Source organism: Trachinotus anak, unplaced genomic scaffold, assembly GCF_046630095.1.
Source record: "Trachinotus anak isolate AG129_WGS33_773 ecotype Australia unplaced genomic scaffold, CSIRO_AGI_Tana_v1 ptg000003l, whole genome shotgun sequence".
In the NCBI taxonomy this organism is placed as follows: domain Eukaryota; kingdom Metazoa; phylum Chordata; class Actinopteri; order Carangiformes; family Carangidae; genus Trachinotus; species Trachinotus anak.
In genome coordinates this window covers 17,334,653-17,353,733 of record NW_027273854.1, presented here as the reverse complement: position 1 = coordinate 17,353,733, position 19,081 = coordinate 17,334,653, and the positions used below count along the sequence as shown (strand labels likewise).

The following is a 19,081-nucleotide window of genomic DNA, read 5'->3' as shown; positions in this document are numbered from 1 at the left end:
CTTCATTAGTCTTTGACAGTTTCTCAAAGACAAAGAGTTTCTCAGTCTCTACCTTGAGCTGTTCCTCTGATGCAATGAGGACAGAGTGAGCGTTGGTCATATCGGGTGCGATGGCGAGGTCCTGGGAGGCTTCGTACGGGTCCGGTAACGGTTTCCCCCGGCCGTCCAACACACAGATTGACACCACAGGAGCTCTGTGCATCAGCTGAATCTCTTTACCCAACACTGCTTCCACACACACACTGCTCTCACTCGCTCCACCCCGTTCACACACACGTCCTGAGCCCACACCGGGAACCTCCAGAGCGTAGGCGTACACACTGCCCGAGTTGGTGCCTGCCCATAGTGTGGGGCCATGGTGTGTACCTGGTGCAGACAGGAGGATAATAAATAATGAAAAGTCATGAAAATAATTTAAAAAAATACAGAATCAAGCTGTACTGTCAACGTTCAGTCCATAATCTCCACCAGTCAGTAAACACACCATCACGCAGGAAGGTGTCAGCGAAGCAGAGACATCGGACCACTCCAGACAGTGAGTCGTCTGCTGACCGGGGTTCAATCCTTCGCTGTACCGGAGCCACTTCCTCCTGCTCTGCCAAAGCAGCGTTGGCCTCTTGGACCTGCACATATCACAATCATAACATTCAGAAATTCATTCAGTCCTCTCAGTGTTCTGTTCCCTCCTTCAACCAAAGAGGGTCATTTACCTTGCTGGTGGGTGTGGTGATGGTGCGTTTCTTCCCCGACACCCTGCTCTTGCGGATGCGTCTGAAGCTCTGCCGTAAGGACTTTTTCAAGGACTTGACTCTAGACAGGGGGCCCTCCATCGCAAGCGAGTCATTAGGGTGCAAGGTACACCTAAGGGCACATCGAGAGAGGTAGAGTTGCTTTTTGAGATTGAGTATAAATGCTGAAATGCCTGGTGAGCTCAGAAGAATGAATATTAACATCCTGAGCTGTGTCTGTGTGTCCCTAACCTGGCCAGCACAGCGTTTCGTCTGTGGTAGTCAAACAGGCCGAATCCATGACTCGTTCCGAAGGCTATCAGGTTCCACTCTGCATGCAGCGCCACCGCCGTAACGGAGGCCGGAGGCATGCACTGCACCAGCACCAGCGGCTGGAAGCCTGGGGGGAAGGGGGCGGGTTTAAGGCGCGGCTCCAGTCTGTCATGGCCCTTCCAGGTGAAGCCTTCCCTGTCCTGCAGCAGATCAACCACGGACACGTCCACCAAGTGGTCCGAACGCTCGTCGCTCAAACCCAACACGATCACCTGAAGAGATGGAAGAAGTGGGTCATTCAGTTCCTATGCGTTTAAGCACTAGCTTTTGTTTTTAAAAGTATACGAGTATGCAGGAGACACCTGTAGCAGACGTTAGTGTGACAATGACGCAGTTTTCAATTTATTAGCACCTAAATGAGCTCCTCTGCTCCAAAAAGCAGAAGACTGAAAATCCACTAAAATCAAAAGCATTTCAAAAAAGGAGCTTTAACAAAAAGCCAATAATAGCCAGTTAATAATCAGCAGGGGACACTGTCAGAGGTGTGCTCATTTTACATTTAGTTGTTCATCTGTGAGCTGTAGTTTTTACAGCATGCACCTTTCAGTGCACCAGAGCCTGAACATTCACTTACCAGAGAAGTGATTTTCTAAATGTGGTGTAGTATTCATCCATATTCATGTTCTACAGAAGATGAAAGCTAATGTTTTCAGATCCCCTGACCTTTCCTCTAGCACCACTATCAGTCCAGAGTTTCCTCTTCTTCACAGAAATATCTGAATCTCAGGGGCAGACAGTCAGGAACCCAGCTGGGGCAGAACACTTTCATTTTGGACACTTTCTGTGCTTTCTTCTAGCATCACCCTCAGCCAAAATGTCAACTTTGCACACAAGACACCTCACGCCTCAGTGGCATGAAATTTGCTAAGCACTCTGAGGCTCCCAAAAGAATAAGCCTTTTTCATTTTGACCCCAAGGATTTTCCTGTTGTGTTACCATCGAGGACAAACAGGACATTTTCAATCCCACTAATACAACAACCATATCAGCAAAACTGTTCGTACGTTGTTTGTTCTTATTTAGTTTTTTGGCATTAACACTCACATACAGTTTTAGGGGATTTTCAGTCTTGTTACAAATAACATACATCTGCTTTGCTGAGTGCCTAATAAAGTGTAAGAGCTCTTTTCTGATTGCAGCTGCAGCTCTCTGCCTGCCGATCTGATCAGCCTGTGTGTGTGTGTGTGTGTGTGTGTGTGTGTGTGTGTGTGTGTGTGTGTGTGTGTGTGTGTGTGTCTTTACCTGTCCAGCAGTTCCAGCCACCACCAGCTTGTTGCTGTATTTGCACAGACTGATCTTCTGGATGCCCAGCCTGGGGTCATCACTGTACGGGTCAAAACAGCCCACCTACACACAAACCAAACAAACACGTAAATTGGAGTTAGTTGGATATAAGTTAAGAACACCATGCACGGACATCTTTATTTGGAGTTTGTGGTTTATGTGCATCAACATCTTAATCTGTTTTACTCCTTTCTGGTGATTGTTGATGCTTTGACACTTTGTTTTTCTAGATGTGCACAACAAGAAAAAAAGGGTGATGCAGCGACACCAAGCCACTTGATGTTATTGCAGCTATATCAGTGCCACCAAATTCTGAGGCACATGATCTACAGCCAAGCAGTGTTGCTGCAGTGGGACAAACACTGTGCGCATTTATGTCAAACAAAAACTGTGATGCGTCTTCTCTCACATCTATTTGTGCAGCAAGGTGGCAGCTGCTGTTTGTTTCTGATGGTCCAGGATGCATGTTTTCTTCTAAACTCTTCACCCCTTCACAAAACTTGTAAAACAGTGTTGGTTCCCTCTGAATAACTGAGCTGAACAGGCCATAAACAAATTCACTTCAGGCAGATAAATGTCAACATGCCCATCTGAAGCTCTCCTCCTCCTCCTCCCTCTACAGCAGCCCCTCTCCACCTAATCTCTGCCAAATGCCAGGACAATCCCCCGTTTCCCCTCATACATACTCAGCAAAACATGTGCATTAATCTGTCTGTCTCACACACACACACACACGGAGTTGGAATTCCAACAGAATCCCCTCTCGCATGGGAGCTGTGTCTTGGCAAAACAAGGAGTAGGAGAAGTTGGTCACTAACACACACACACACACACACACACACACACACACACACACACACACACACACACACACACACACACACACACACACACACACAAAGAGTGGGCTGATTGGTCTGGTTTTCATTAAAGAGGAGGAAAAAAAAGGAAAGGCTCTTCATCCCATATGAGGGCCACATTCCTGAACATGCTGCTCTGTTACCACAGGATACATGTGGAAAGGTGGGTGGAGGTGGGAGTTGGGGGGTGAAAGAGTGAATAGGAAGAAAAGACGAGAGTAAAGGGAATGGGAAAACAGGCCTGGGAGGTGTGTGTGTGTGTGTGTGTGTGTGCGTGCATGTCTGTGTGGACACTCAAGATCAGCCTCTACTCTTTTTTTATCCATTTATGATGCCAGATAATATGTTTGTATCTCAAACCTCCACCTAAACACAGAGAAACATTTCCAACTGCAGAACTAGTTCATTAAAATATTCATTTGCTTCATGACCCATCTTCCATTTCCTGTCAGCATCTATCTGAGCCAAATTTCTCAGCCAGAGTTCCTCCCTTGACATGAAGTCCTGCTTCCCGGTGATGAATCACTTCATTTCAATAAAATTCTGCTCAGAAAACAGACCATTAAAACAGAATCCGACAGTGGTTTCTTAAGAGTCAAGTCTTAACAGGAACAATGGGGTGGGATCTGTCTGAAAACCAAACACATGAAAGCATTCAGATGGGAAAATTAGGCCACAGATGTAGCGTTACAGGACTGAGTGTGTGTATAAAACACACACAGTTTGTATTCCCCAGGCCTGTAAAATACAACCCCGTGCCTGATCTTTAACTCTCTTATCCCTGCTTCCTTTTAGCCTCTTCTCATGCACATCTCCTTAGCTCTCACCTTCCTGAAGGGAGGCCATTCCTCCTCCTGCTGCATGTCGGGGTCGTCGCTGGGGTCCTGAGGGTCGTCACTGGGGTCACAGTCAGTGTGGAAGACGTTGGCTGTGCTGAGTTTGTACAGTGGAGTGAGAGCAACGCCTGATGCATCCCAGAAGCGAACAGTGCCGTCCTCATGGCTGTAACACACACAATTCAAAGAAATATTAATACAAAAATACAATGACGATCTAAATGTATTCCAGTGCAAATCGATCAGGATTGTGTTGATCTGTGTGTATGTGAGTGTGGCAGTTACAGTTTTGTTTAAAATGTGATGTCTCCACAAATTCCAATCAAACTGTTTCACATCCTTTATAAAGTTGTTTCTTATTGTGCTCTGCACCAGAGCTACTGCTGCTGAATGTCTGTAGAAAATTCTGCCAACTGTCCCAGGATTTTCTTACTGTCATGGCAATGCTCAAAAATTTCTGGTTTCAGGACAAGTCACATGTAGATCCAGATTGATTCAGTATTTTCATGTGGTTCAGATCAGAAACAGAAAAAAAACATCTCCATGCAACTTTTAGTCAATTACACTGAACTAGAAAGCAACAGATTTGTGCCAGACAAAAAAAAAAGAAAACTAGATGCATCTGCAGTGTGGATGTAGCCTGTGAGTGTTTAAGTGTCAGTGTCAGTGAGTGTGTGTGTGTGTGTGTGTGTGTGTGTGTGTGTGTGTGTGTGTGTGTGTATACCCTGTCAACAGCAGCTCTTGTTGTTTGGGTGGAGGCGCCAGGTTTTTCCCTCCACATATGGGCCAACTCTGCACGAACACAAAAAGATGGGAGAAAATGTAGGACTTCACCATATTGAAAAAAGCTGCAGAAGAAAAAATTACAGGATTGAACTTGACAAAACAACAACTTATTTCCTAACCCTTTCAATTTCCACTGCAACCCCAACTCAAAATTAACTAGCCCTGACACATATGTATGAGCATGTGTACACAGAAACACACAACTAACACTGATTCTGTTGACTCTCCTCTGTTATAGTGCCAGTCTCTCTGGTTAGGCCTCACACAGGCAGACGCAGCCGTGATTTATGAGCATACCAGCTGTGTGTCTGTGTGTGTCTGTGTGTGTGTTTAGTTCAATCTGCCACTGATCAAACAGCTGATCTGAGCTACAAAGACTTTGCAAAGCCCTTAACTGCCAACACCTGCTCTTAAAGTTCACACACTACCAGCAGGCTGATGGTCGCACTCCTGTTGGTTTCCTCGGAGCTGACGAGCTGCCAGCCCCTGAGCTCATATGAATGAGCACCATGAGTAATAACATGCATTTAACCACAACATCCTCACTTGGATCAGTTTCACTTCATTTATTATCCATCTATAAAGCTCTCAATTCGTGAGGAGAGGCAGCAGCTGAGTCTTGATATGACACCTAACAATCATTTGGTGGAAAGCCAAATTAAATGCTGCAGCTTGAATCTGTGAGCATGCAGGTTTGTATGTACTAAGTTCATACTGATTAGTGTCGATGGCTATATTTAAAGCATGAGTAGCTTGGCTGGCGACACTCTGTTTAAGGTGTTCTCACGTTAAGCTGCTTACATACATCCTTGGTTTGCTGTAAATGAATATCCCTACTGCCATGAATAAACCAATTTACAGAAGAATCCAGTTCAGCAGTGTCCTGCCAACAGCTGCAGTGCTCCACCAGTAACACAGTATCATCTGACTGAGCAGAAATCAAGTCTAGCACATGGAGAAGAAACTTTTTCATGATGCCAAAAGAATGGGTGAGAAACAAAAGATCAAAAGCAACTAAATCAATGCAAATAACAGTACTTTTTTTCTTCAATACAAGAGTTCACTGAACATATTTCTGGAAAATTCAGCCGTATTATATGTTTTCCAGCCAATGTAGTTAAAAAGAGGCAAGTGAAAGACACAACTAAACCACGAAGCAGGGAAAGTCCACGATGTATGAAAAGATAGCTGGCACTCTCACACTTCTGATTTCATAGTGTTTCACACACTCTGATAATGGGCTTACTTGGGATATTCTGAGATATTTAAGTTAATGGAAAAAAATGGGTAAAGAATTTAGTCAAGCAAATGGTTTAAGAGAATAATTCAGAGTATTTAAAACATTTTAAAGAGTACTGACAGCTACATAGTAAGGAACTTTAAGTTAGGAAACATGCACTCACACACATAACAGGTGGACAGTGACTTATTTTATATTTAACTGTACTGTGCAGATTGCAGTCTGCTTCTCACCCTGTGCGTGTGTTGCAAGCCCTGCTGAGCTTTGCCGGCATTGACCAGCCTCTCCCACAGTTTAGGAGGGACGCTGGAGATGTGGCAGGAGCAGGTGATGGCTGAGGAGTGGAGAGGAGCCAGGTAGGGAGTGGGCAGAGAGGGCCACCCAGGGGTTTGGAGGTCGATTACAACCAGCTCCTCTTCTAGTAACACTACCAATGCCGACGGGTCATCAAACTCTGTAAGAATGAGAGATGAGACAGAAAATGTGTTGAAGGGTTGTTGTTTCTGAAAACAACGTAAATTCTTAAATCAGTGCGGGAGAAAACACTGTCAAGAATCCACAGGTCACTGATGTTGGCCAGATCCTCACCTTTCTCTTGTTCTGTGCTCTGGACAGTGAAGAAGTCGATGACTCGTGATGTGAAGTCGAGAGTGACGTGGTCCTTGTCCTGCTGAATGGTCAGACAGTGGCGGTCACCATAGCTGGCTCTGGGCATCCCTCCACTGTACAACAGCACTGGAGAACTGGAGCGAGGAACACACAGAAGCATTTTACCCATCCATCATCAGGGTCAACACAGCAAGAGTTTCCAGTATAAGAGGAGAGGAGAACCATTAGTTTTTCTAGAATTAGCTTTGATTTTGAATTTTAAAAACAAAAATTTTATTTGAGAGAAAAAAACATAAATCAGTATGACAAAAATCTAGGTGAAATCCAGACCATAAAAATACCATTTACCATACAAAGACTGTAGTTTTCTTTGTAACTACTTAAAGGGACTTGAGTATTCAACATCTCATTTTCTCACAATTCCTCTCTTCAGCTAAACTAAAGACAATATTATTCTTGGGGCAGGAGGCAACAACTTTTGGATTTAAAGGGACAAAAAAATCCAAGTGAAAAGAGGCAAAAAGAAAAAGAATAAAAAGAAAGGAAGAGTAAAAATGTTCTGGCACTGGGAACTAAAATGCTCAGTGTGACTGCAGGAATCAAATGTCCTCATACAGGAAAAATGTCACAACATAAGGCTTCAGCACTCACCCTGTCTGTGTGGTCCTGTACAGGATCTTGCTGATGGCCTTGCAGGGAAATGGACCTGGGACAGAAAACCATGAACAGTGAAGTTACAAAACATTAAGAGACTGCAACCACTGAAAGCAGTCAGAGGAAAAATGTGAGTTAACAAAAATTAACAAAAATTTTCAGGCAGAGGTTTTTAAAGCTTTAACTTTCCATACATATTATTTAGAATTATCACGTGTGTGGATCATTTTTTAGTCACTCCAGCAACAAATCTGACTGAACAGACCCACCCCCTTAACCATGACCCTAACTGTCACCATAACAACAAGCCCCTATGAGTAACAATATGTCATCAGACATGGTTCATTTTACCATTGTCAAACAGACCGTCACCTCCACCAGACCTGGGTGATGCTGTGCTTAAGCATGCCTTCAACATACATTTGCTGGGAAACACAAATGTGTGGACTGTGTGTGCGTTTCTCACCATATGGGATGGTGGAGGACACTGGCTGGTGATTGTAGGTGTTGCCACTGGTAACGGGCCACACAGAGTAGCCCCCATCATTATGGGAACTGACAAACAAGCTTCCAGAGCGTTCCCACACCAGACTCTCCAGCTGCTGCAAGGGGGGGGTCGCACAATGGCGCGCGCGCACACACACACACACACACACACACACACACACACACACACACACACACACACACACACACACACAGAATTGCAGCTTAAAAATATGTATATAGATAGTCCATTAATAATGTTAACACGCTGACACCTGAAGGAGTTACTACTGCAGTAAGATTACAATCAAATGCATCCTTCAGGAACTAATAGATTACTTTATGTACTTTTTCAGGAAAGTACATCAGTGTGCACTAAACTTTTCTCTGTAAACCAGGTACCTGCTTGCCCAGGAAGAGCTGGTCGGCATGACGAGTGCTCAGGTCCCATAGGACCACCAGGCCTCGACTGTAGCCAATCAGAATCTTCCCTGGCTGCTGAGGATGCTCCTGAAGCGATTCCACCGGCCCTAAGGATTTCCCACATCTGTAGTCATCTGGCAGGCTGCACACAAAAAAAAAAAACAAAAAAAAAAAACATCACCCATTATCCCGCATATGTAGTTTAACTGTAATGCTGCATATTAGACATTACAACTATGAAGGAGCCTGGATCAATGATGGCTGATGCTTTTTCACATATTCTGACAGATTGAAGAGAAGATTGACTGGGAAGTAGATACAGTAATTGATCACGAGTCAGTGGACGACTGGAGGAAGATCAAGGAAAACATCCACATCTGACAACAAACAAGACCATCCTTGAGCACAGACAGGAGTTATCATGTGACTGAAGATCCATATTTTGGTCAAATGATTATAAGAAAGCCAAGAAAGCTCCACATATTGGTTCCAAAGGTCAAGACTGAACTTCAGTGCTCAGGTTTATTTCACACTTGCTATCATCCAGGCTCATCTGAATGCATGTTAAGGAAGGGGGCTTGATGGAGAAACTGTCTAAATCCTGACTGACACGATGAAATGCACAATCACTTCTCAACAGTTTCACAAAATGTGAAAGAGGGAGCTAATAGAAGGAGCAAAGGAAAGACATGTGCATATTCATAATCCAGTTGGTGAGTGAAACAAGGGAGTGGACATCAATGAAACTCCAAGAAAAAAAACAAAATTATATATAACATAATCAACACAGAGCACAAACCATCTGTACAGACTGATAATACAGCAGACTGCTCTCTCCCAACAACAACAACAACAACAACAAGCTGGAGCTTCTGAACTAGACATTCCTCTGAGGCAGCAGAGGAATGTGGAGCAGGACACACCCGCGAGATGTCAGAGGATTCCCTCAGCGAAGGACAGAGAACAGAGCGGGAGAAGACAGAGGAGGAGAGAGGAAGCAGCAGAGACGCAGAAAATGACTTGAAAATAAACAAACAAAGAGGGAGGGGCAATACAGCACTGCAGGTTTCTAGGCTCTTAGCTGTGGATGAGGCAGAACCATCGCAAAAGAGATAGGCAGACTGGGTGAAACCCACGCGCACACACACACACACATACACACACACACACACACACACACACACACACAAACACACACACAAACACAGACAGACTTCCGATTGCTTTGGTAGGGTTCACTGAGGAAGCTCCTACCTCCGGAAGTACAGAGGCAGAAACATTCCCAACAAAGCATTCCATTGTCTCTGTCTCTCCGTTCACAAGTATTTTTAGGGAATCCAGCATCCTGCTACAGAGTCCCGATGACGAGTCTCTGTGTGTACATGTGTGCGTGTGCATGTTCGTGTGCACATCGGAGAAACAGCTGAAACACTTCCCCAACCGGAACACCACGTTTTGGCAGCCGGTACAAAGCCTCACTGTCTAAAAACTACCCTCCTTTGCACACACACACACACACACGCCTTATCAGGGCCCTCGTTAGGCCTCAGTTCTGCCCACTTCCCTAAACAAGCCTAGTTAATGAGGGGTTTGGCCAACCAGTGAGACAGTCACACAGCAGAATAAAAAAGAAACACAACAGAGGCTCTGTGATACACTGCCAGAGTATCAACACAGGAATGCAGCAGAGACGGTTGTAGCTCGAAAAATAAATAAATAAAAAAAGTTTCTTGTATGTACAAAAAGAAAAAAAAATGAATAAAAATAAACACTACAGCATGCATGTGTACAGGTCCATGATAAAGACACTTTGCCAGTTTATCGTTGGGATCTGCGCCTGTGCTCTGACACCACCATCACACAGGGTTTTACTCAAGTGCAGTTCTGCTCAACTTTCACACATGGCTGCACACGACTGCATGAATGTTTGGGGGGGTGGACAAAATAACAGTTTATAGTCTGTAGCCCTGTAGAAAAACATGAAATGTCTCTGACTGAGTGTTGGCAGGGGTCTGTTTGTGACAGCAGTTTGCCCTTGTTTATGCAGTTTCTCAAGGTTTCCAGTGTGTTTTGGCATAGTACGAACTGTCAGCCATTCCCATTTGCCACATTATGTAAGTTTATGTAAACTGATGCATCTGTTGTAAACAGATGAATCAGCAGTTCATGCAGCCTTTTGTGTCAGGTTAAAAACTTGGTTCCAAACCTTAAGATTTTCTTAGTTATATTAAATGTTCATGTCTGAATAAGCAACCTGTGTCAATATTTGGCAAGACAATCTGTTTACTATTTATTAAGAGTTTAAAACATTTAGCAGCTTTGTCAAGACAGATGCCAACTATCAGATTTGAATCAGAGCATCAATAGACACAAACAGCTCTCCAACATTTTAAATCAAACGTTGCTAAATCCTGATTGGTACACTGCAGTATGTCATAACTTTGTTCAGCCCCCCCCCCCCCCGCCCGCCCACTGAGAAAAACATTCCCAGGACCTTAAAGAATTCAACATATTTGCAAGTGAATTGTCAAGCAAAAAGCCAAGGTTTTCTGAGTTTAACTTCACTGATATTTTCTACAAACTGTAGATATTTTGTTGCACTGCACCTTACTTTTTCCCCCCCAAACATCTAGTCCTGAAAAACATCTGCTCAAACTCTTATCCAGGATTTACCATAAATATCCAATGCAACAATGACCCAAAACAGGTGCCTCTACGTGTCAAGTCTGTGCTAGTTTCAGCAAGTGCAACAACCCAACCAAATCACTAACTGCATCTGACTCAGTGCTCCTTTCTCACACCACATCCATAAAACGTCTATTATTTAGTACGACTTGACAACTGGCACTGAGAATATTGTTCGCCAGTTTTACAATATGTGATGTCTCTTGCTCCCTTTTCTCTTCTCCTGACAGTGTACCAGAGATCTGACTTTTCTCATGATCCCTGAACCACATGACCCTGACCTGTCTGCTGCTGCGAGGGTCAACAGGGATATTTGTCTCTGTGTGCACGTGTGCATCCGACCTGCTCAGCTGGAGCTGTGAGTGGAGGAAACTAGAGTGTTTCAAGGGAAGTCGTACTGTGATAGGGATGGAGGGGAGAGAAGGTGGCCAGAGAATGAGTCAGGAAGACAATTTTAGGCAGAGTGACAGAAAAAAATACACAGGATTAACATGGGAAGCACTTTACAATGATTGTTATCGAGTGCCGATATAAAGAATATGAAAGATTATTATTCTTTCGATGTGGATTGTTAATAGTGTTGTGTCTCATGGTCTCAGTGATGTTTCAGAGGGTTTTTCTGTCCTACACTCAATAAATGTCTGCGCTAAAAACTGAATACTTGTAATTTATTCCGTCAGAAAATCAGTTTAACAAATTTATCAAACAACAGTGTCACTGCAGAATCAGCAGCATCAGATTTCAAAAAGATCTAATTGAAAATTTTTCCTCTGTCCACTGACTGTCTGTGGTGTCATTGACGCCAAAGACTCACCTCTGCGTGACCTGATCCTGCAGCAGCGTCTGGTTGTCTTTCAGTGAGAGGCAGGGCAACTGCAGGAAGTACACGCCCCCTCCTTCAGTTCCAATGCAGAGCAGGTCACATGACCTCAGCAAGAGGAGGACAGTCACCCGAGTGGCACTGGGAGGAAGAGGAGGAGAAAGAGGAAGAGTGAAGCTGTAATCGCATTCGCTCCCCATATATGTATCTGGTGATAACTGTGACACGCTCAATCACAAGACCAACGCACAGACAGATTGAGAGAGGGAGGTGGGACTAACTCCTCAAATTCTACAGGCAAAAACCAATAATACTAACATCTAAAACAGGATAATCAGGCTCTCATGTACCTGCAGCTCTCAATGCCAGGTCTTCCTGGGAGGCTGTAGTTGCCCACTTCCTGGAGGGAGACCACACCCTCTTTCTTGACCCCTCCCACCTCTCTGGGGACCCCTGCCACCAGCTCCCAAAGGTGAATTGTGTTGTCATCCAGCAGTGACAGCAGACGGCCCTACGACAGAGCAAGTCGGACATTAATATCACAAATCAGTTTGGCCACCATTAACATATTGTTACTCACATAACAGGATTTTTTTTTATTTTAACACTTAGAAAATACTGGCATGGAGCTCGCTCACCTGTCCAGGCAGGAAGTGGATCTGTGTAACTGCAGTGGTGTCTTTGTGTAGCCCCGTGAACTCAACACCTGGGGCCCCATACCTGCAACGATCCCGTCAAGGAAATACACAGCATGGCAAACGTTTACAGTGACAAGACCAACGCTGAGAAGAGCTACACAACAATCCACCACCAGCAGGGGGTTGAGTCCTTATGATGGTTTTTTGACATAAATTTGGTGGGTGTAACCACTTTTTAATACAGTATAATAATACACGCATTATGAAGGTTGTAGACATGCAGAAACACTGACACAAGTTACTTAGAGCTTGGAAATATTCACATGTCCCATTATTATATTTTATTGACTCAATAGCTCAGAGTTGATAATATGATGTGGGTGTGACTGTTGGCCCCTAATAAGAAAATATCACAGGAGTGCAAGTGATGTCTGAAGAAGGTTGAAGGGTCGATTGTTCATTTTACACATTAAGAAAATATGGTATAGTCACACCACCAGGAAGAAACAACATTTAAGAGTTATCACAATATGTATTAAAATCTAAATCTCATAATACTGACAATTCTTTATAATAATACTTATAGTATCTGCCCCTTTCTACCAGCTCCACTGTAACACTGTTTGCTTATAAAGTCCAACAGAGACACAAAACATCAGACCAGTTTATTCATTCCTCTTCTCTCTCTTCCTGGCCAGTCTCTGTCCTTGTGACTCTCATAGCTGCAGCCCAGTATAGCACTATGTGTCAAGCACGGCACAGACACTGCCAGGGTAAGCAGTTAAGACTCCCATCATGGTTTAAAAATATGCATTACTGGTAGGGTAAGAGATTTTGGTCAAAAAATGCCAACCAAATGGCAGATGTTATTTCTGGCTGCGTGGAAGGTCACGGGCTGCACAGGGACCAGTCACAGAAAGCACAAGTATACACCTACCATATTCCTCTGTCTCCTCCAGACAGGCACACACTGTACAACACAATCTGTACACAGTGGTGACACACACACACACTGGTGATGGAGGGAAATCTTAAAGCATCTTTCCTCTCTTCACGACATTTTCTTTCAGTGTAGCATTAAAAAGTGTGACTGTGAGGACAGAGCTCAAGTCTATGAGCGCAGTTAAACCTGGTGATTCTGAGCTGTAAACCAGAACAAACATACTGGTGAGGTGTAATAGCAGGGAAGAAATCTCAACACTGTAACAAAGCTCATAGTAATTACCAACACCAGATGACGCAGATGCCGAAAACCACCACTCTGTATGTGTGAGTGGGTATAATCAACAGCAATCTTCACAGAGCTCGTCCTTTGTTAGCCCAGTAAATGAAGCCGAGCTGATAAAAAGAAAGACTACTCTCCAGAACTGTGACGCCATGCGCACAACTAGGCTAAATTGGGCTAAACTGTGAATTAGCACACACCCGCTAGCTGCTACACACAGAGACAGAGACGCACGCACACTTGTGAGCAATACTGACACACTTGAGCACACTGCTTACATAAGCCTGTAGGAATGTGGATTAAAAATGCAGAAAAATAAGAGGAAATCTGAGAGTTCTCATGTTTGTATACGATTGTGTACAGAGCTGGTTTTCTCCGTTCTCTTCTTCTCATTGCCTTCATTATTCTCAGTTCGATCTGAGAAAAAAAATAAATATCTAGACAAATGTCCTCCTCTTTTCATGTTTTCACTCTATCAGCACTGGTCTTTTCTTTCCTGTTCTCAGAATGCCCAGAGACAACTATCCCCAGATCCAGTTATTTTCAATTCCACCATCCTCTTATTTCCCTCTCAGCTTTGTCCCTCTATTCTGTTTGATATGCAGGAAATCGTGAAGGAAGTCAGTGATATTCCTTCAGCACCGTTCCCCACTTTCAATTCAACCTCTCTTCTCCTCGACTTAAATCCCTCTTTGCTCGTTCCCTCCCTATGCTGATCCCCTGGAGGCCTGGCTGAGTGTTATAACAGCATTCCTACAGTGTTGTCACTTCCTGTCCCTGGGTTTTATTCGCTGCAATAACACATGCCTCAGACAGCTGGAGGTGGAGGTGTGAGAGGAACATTCACTCATGGGTCATAAACCACAAGTCCAGATAATGGGAGAGGTAGAGAGACCAAGAAAGATAAGTGAGAGACAAACCAAACAAACCACAGTTATACAAATATGTCTAGTACACTGAAAGGAATAGTTTGACATTTTGGGAAAAATGCTTTATTTATTTTCTTGCTGAGACTTAGATGAGAAGCTTGATAGCACGGCTACAGAAAATAGCTGGTTAGCTTAGATTAGTATAAAGACTGGAAATATGGGGAAACAGCTACCTTTGCTCTGTCTAAAGGTACCAAAACCTGCTTACCAGCACCTCTGAAACTCACGAATTAACTCATTATATTTTAATCCTTACAAATACCAAGTTTAACAATGTCAATTTGTAGTTTTAAAGGGGGCTATGCCAAGAAATTGTTAGTTATGATTGTCATTTTAACATTTCAGCTTTTGTACTGGTGGGCAGATTTTGGCAACCTTTGACCTTTGGACACACATAAGCAAGCTGTTTCCAGTCTTTGTGCAAAGCTAAGCTAACTGGCTGCTCATATAACGCTCAGCAAGAGCATATTTCCAGATAGGGATAAGTGATATAATGTTAAATATTGTGTGACAATAGAAAAACGTTTATAGCTTAATGTACTGCACACTTTTCATGGTAATACTTCCATCAATTGGACGTCACTTTGTGTTCTTCCCCGCAGCACAGATGCAGGCAAGAAATGTGCGTAAGGCAACACAAACAAACATGGTGGAGAGTGAACGTGACACAAAAAATAGGTAAAATCTCATTAACTAGTTTCATTGTCAAGCTGCACACAGCGCATTGATTGGCTCAGCCGCTGAGCTCAGCTACCGCCTCAAGTAGAATCTGTGGGAAATTCTGATTAAAGAGCATTATGATTGGTTTTGATATTTTTGATCATATTCACATTTTAGACCTATACTTATTCTGTTTGTATCTTTAGATGTAGTATTTTCTATTCATTTACATAGTTTAAATATTTTTAAATATTTTATTAATATTTGATTCATATCACACAGCACCATTTCCAGGAGGAATGTTCAATAAGAGGGGAAACTGCAAATACCACATGTTGTAGGCTGTGTTACAACAAAGATAATTAGAGACCAAAGAAAAGAGAGTCAGAAAAATGTGCATTAAAACAGTGCCTCGAATATGAAACTGACAGGAGAGTAAGTGATCAGAGAAAATCAGAGCAGATTATAAAAGATCAGAGGGACTGAAAACAGATGGACAGCAGTGGTTTGTGCCTGTATCCCAGCTATGTAATGATGACCACAGCTCATTCATCACAAATCTATACAGCAGCTCCCCCAAATTTAAGCTGGCTGGGCCAAAAAAGAGCGCAAAGAAAGCTGTCAGCACGTGGAGAAAAAAATAAGACCACTAATGACTATTTAAGACTGTGTCAGGGCCTTGACACTTGGCTGGTCTGTAGCACCTCTGACAAGAACCAGGCCACTAACCATCTCCGATTTCAGATGGTCATTCCACAGAACCCCAAATAAATATGTCTGACAGTCAGGAGAACAGCTGTACAGCAGAGGTTTTTATTAAAAATTAAGAGGGAAGTCAAATTAAATGTACTTGATGAGCACAAGTGAAAAAACCTAAAAGCTCAAATATGGCACATGGTTCTCAGATGACACACACACACAAACACACACACACATTTCCTGGTCCTGGTGATGTCAGAAGACAGCTGGTGGAGGGATTCCCGGTGATGATGTCACCACATCCTCACTGGGGACGGCTGTGCATATGTGTGTGTGCCACCTCAAATTAAGCTCCCTCCCCCATTTGCTGATTGGCCAATATTACAGGTCCTCTACAGTGGTGGGCAGATAATAAATGTGTCACCCTTCCTCCCTGCAACCAGAACAAAACAAAAAAAAAAATCAAAGTAATTGTTTTTTAACTTTGTTAAAAATCACAAAGGTTTCAGTTTCTCAAAGCTGCTGCTCAATGAGAGATTACAGTGAGTGTTCCCATATCACCACATTACCATCTTGGGTTAGCCTGTTAGCATGCTAACATTAGTTATTTAACACTAAACAGAGTAAAGCTGACACTGATGGGACTGTCATTACTTTTACAGGTATTAAACCAAAGTATTGGACAAATAAAAAGTTTTGCAAACTGATATTGAGAGTAAACATCAGTGGATCACCAAAGTTATCACAATTGCTTTTTGGGGGGGGACAATGAAACTAGTTAATGAGATTTTACCTATTTTTTGTGTCACGTTCACTCTCCACCATGTTTGTTTGTTTGTTGCCTTACGCACATTTCTTGCCTGCATCTGTGCTGCGGGGAAGAACACAAAGTGACGTCCAATTGATGGAAGTATTACCAGTGCCAGTTCCCTTCCTTAGTTATTTCACTTCTGATAAACACTGAGGACTGATGAATCTGCCATTTCAAGATATGCCACATAAAAATATACTTAAATTCAAGATGTGGGAAAAAAAAAAAAAAAAAAAAAAAAGAGAAAAGAAAATACGGAATGACAGATGAAAGAAACTGCTGCTAACTCTCAGGATGCCTCACTAGAAACATCAGAGGCTTCTTCCACTTTTCAAACACACACACACACACACACACACACACACACACACACACACACGCCATAATACCAAAGGCTAAAGGCAGGCCGGTCAGTGCTGAATAAACAACTAGAAACACTGACCCAAAACAGTAACTCAATGAACATTGAGCGCAATAAGCAGCAAGCACACACTCAAAAGTTGCACACATATATAAACAGTTTTGAAATAAATATTCAGCGTGTTCCTTAAAAAGTCACAAAAATCTTTGAGCGACCTGTTGAATGACACTGGTTTAAAAGTGCTGATCTGTGCAAGGAAACCATTCATCCATCTGCATGTTCTGAGTGTATAACACACAAAGATTTGCTACATTGCTCAGCAGACAACCCTGAAACGCACACAATGGAGGCCTACAGTAACTCATAATCACTCACACACACACACCCACACAGCCACACAAGTGCAATTGCCCGGTGATGCAGAGAGCGAGCGTTAGCAAGGATAAAGCGATTTCACGGTCTGAATACAGACAAACAGAAGGCATTGTCCTCCATGCGGACACACAGACAACAGCCAGCACACCCTCTCTCTCTCTCTCACTGACACACACACACACGCATGAACGTGACAGAAGAAAGGGATGGACAGGAAGGAAGGATGGATCGCTAAACCCAAGCATGAAAGTTGTCCACACACAGAAAGACAATGAGACAATCTAGGCCAGAGAAAGGGTCAAAAAAAGTTGAAAAATGCATCTTAGAGTTTAAACTTCTGAGGAATCATCTGCAAGCATTTTCTCCAACTCCCTTTCCTCCCTACACACATAGCATCACACACACACACACACACACACAGTTACAAAGTCTACAGACGTCTGGCAAAAGGCAGTCTACAACGAGACAAGCCAAACAACTCCACCCACACACTAGAGAAACAATCCCGTCTCATTTGCATCCTCTCCCTCAGCTAGTACCTCTCCACCTCCCACACTCCCATTTCTGTCCCACTCACTCAGTGCACGCTCCCCCCTGTCACCGCAGCGCTCAAACTGGATGTACACAACTGTCAAGTCAGCAGCAAAACACTACACCAAAGTACAAACCTTAACTACAACACTACAAACATTCACAGTCCCCAGAGGATGGACTGTAATAATGAATTTAATGACTGGAACAACTTAGGAGAGTGCGTTCAACCATGATGTCGCACCAGAAGAACTGAGCACCACTCCTTCACTTCTCTGAGAAAACTGTCACTACCTGTGCTGCCTCTATCTACAGGATGCCATACACTATATGAGTAGTGTCATGGGAAAAAAAAGGTAAGGTAAAAAAAACAGAAGGTATAATGAAATATTTCAGGAGGTCAGGGGTCAAGATCCCTAAGTATTGGCTCCAGGGATTGTGATGTCAGTCAGTCTTCCACTTTGGTCCAGACCGAAATATCTCAACAACTATTGGATGGGTTGTTAAAAAGTTTTGTTCATTCACTTATGGGGCCATGAAGATGAATCCTACAGATTTTCCGGTGATCCCCTGCCTTTTTCTCAAGCCGCCAACATGAGGTTGGGGTTCTGAGTGAACTATCTCAGCAACTACTGGATGAACTGCCATGGAATTTGGTACAGATACTCATGTCTTCCTCAGGATGAAAAGTAGTTACTTTGCTGATCCCTTAACAGGTCAAGATACAAATTTGTACAGCCCTTTATAACCTGAGACCTGCAAAATGAATGTCAATTCAGTGAGCCTCAGCTGCACTCACCTGTGCCAATTCGGAAATGTTAGCGTGCTAGCAAACATGTTTAACATTGCATTTTGGGATTGTTAGCATACATCATTTTTTCTATATAGTGGATACATTTCTATTTAAAATTTCAACACTCAAATAAAATGCTGCCCAGTAAATACACTATAGAGTCCATAGTATGGAGAGATTTCAGACAAACTCATTGTGAGCGCTACGATTACGCTGCAATTTTTTTTTCCCCTCACTTTCTCTTGTCGAATTCAGTCACCCATCTCCACTGTTTCAACCCTTCAGCGGTTGATTGTTTTTACACAACTGTGACTT

The 19,081-nt window shown here is 43.2% G+C and overlaps 1 protein-coding gene across 1 annotated transcript in view; it reads right to left on the bottom strand.

Annotated features, from left to right (window-relative positions):
- Positions 1–19,081, bottom strand: part of llgl1 (LLGL scribble cell polarity complex component 1) — a 35,888-nt gene that overhangs the window by 7,859 nt on the left and 8,948 nt on the right. Inside the window, exons 3-17 of the mRNA XM_071474200.1 lie at positions 12,383–12,464; positions 12,095–12,255; positions 11,739–11,885; positions 8,219–8,381; positions 7,797–7,932; positions 7,328–7,382; positions 6,656–6,810; positions 6,301–6,521; positions 4,766–4,833; positions 4,033–4,207; positions 2,304–2,408; positions 981–1,273; positions 711–861; positions 485–623; positions 53–366 (exon numbers count right to left, since the gene is read on the bottom strand). Coding sequence (XP_071330301.1) covers positions 53–366; positions 485–623; positions 711–861; positions 981–1,273; positions 2,304–2,408; positions 4,033–4,207; positions 4,766–4,833; positions 6,301–6,521; positions 6,656–6,810; positions 7,328–7,382; positions 7,797–7,932; positions 8,219–8,381; positions 11,739–11,885; positions 12,095–12,255; positions 12,383–12,464 — 2,365 coding nt within the window. The remainder of the gene's footprint in view (positions 1–52; positions 367–484; positions 624–710; positions 862–980; positions 1,274–2,303; positions 2,409–4,032; positions 4,208–4,765; positions 4,834–6,300; positions 6,522–6,655; positions 6,811–7,327; positions 7,383–7,796; positions 7,933–8,218; positions 8,382–11,738; positions 11,886–12,094; positions 12,256–12,382; positions 12,465–19,081) is intronic.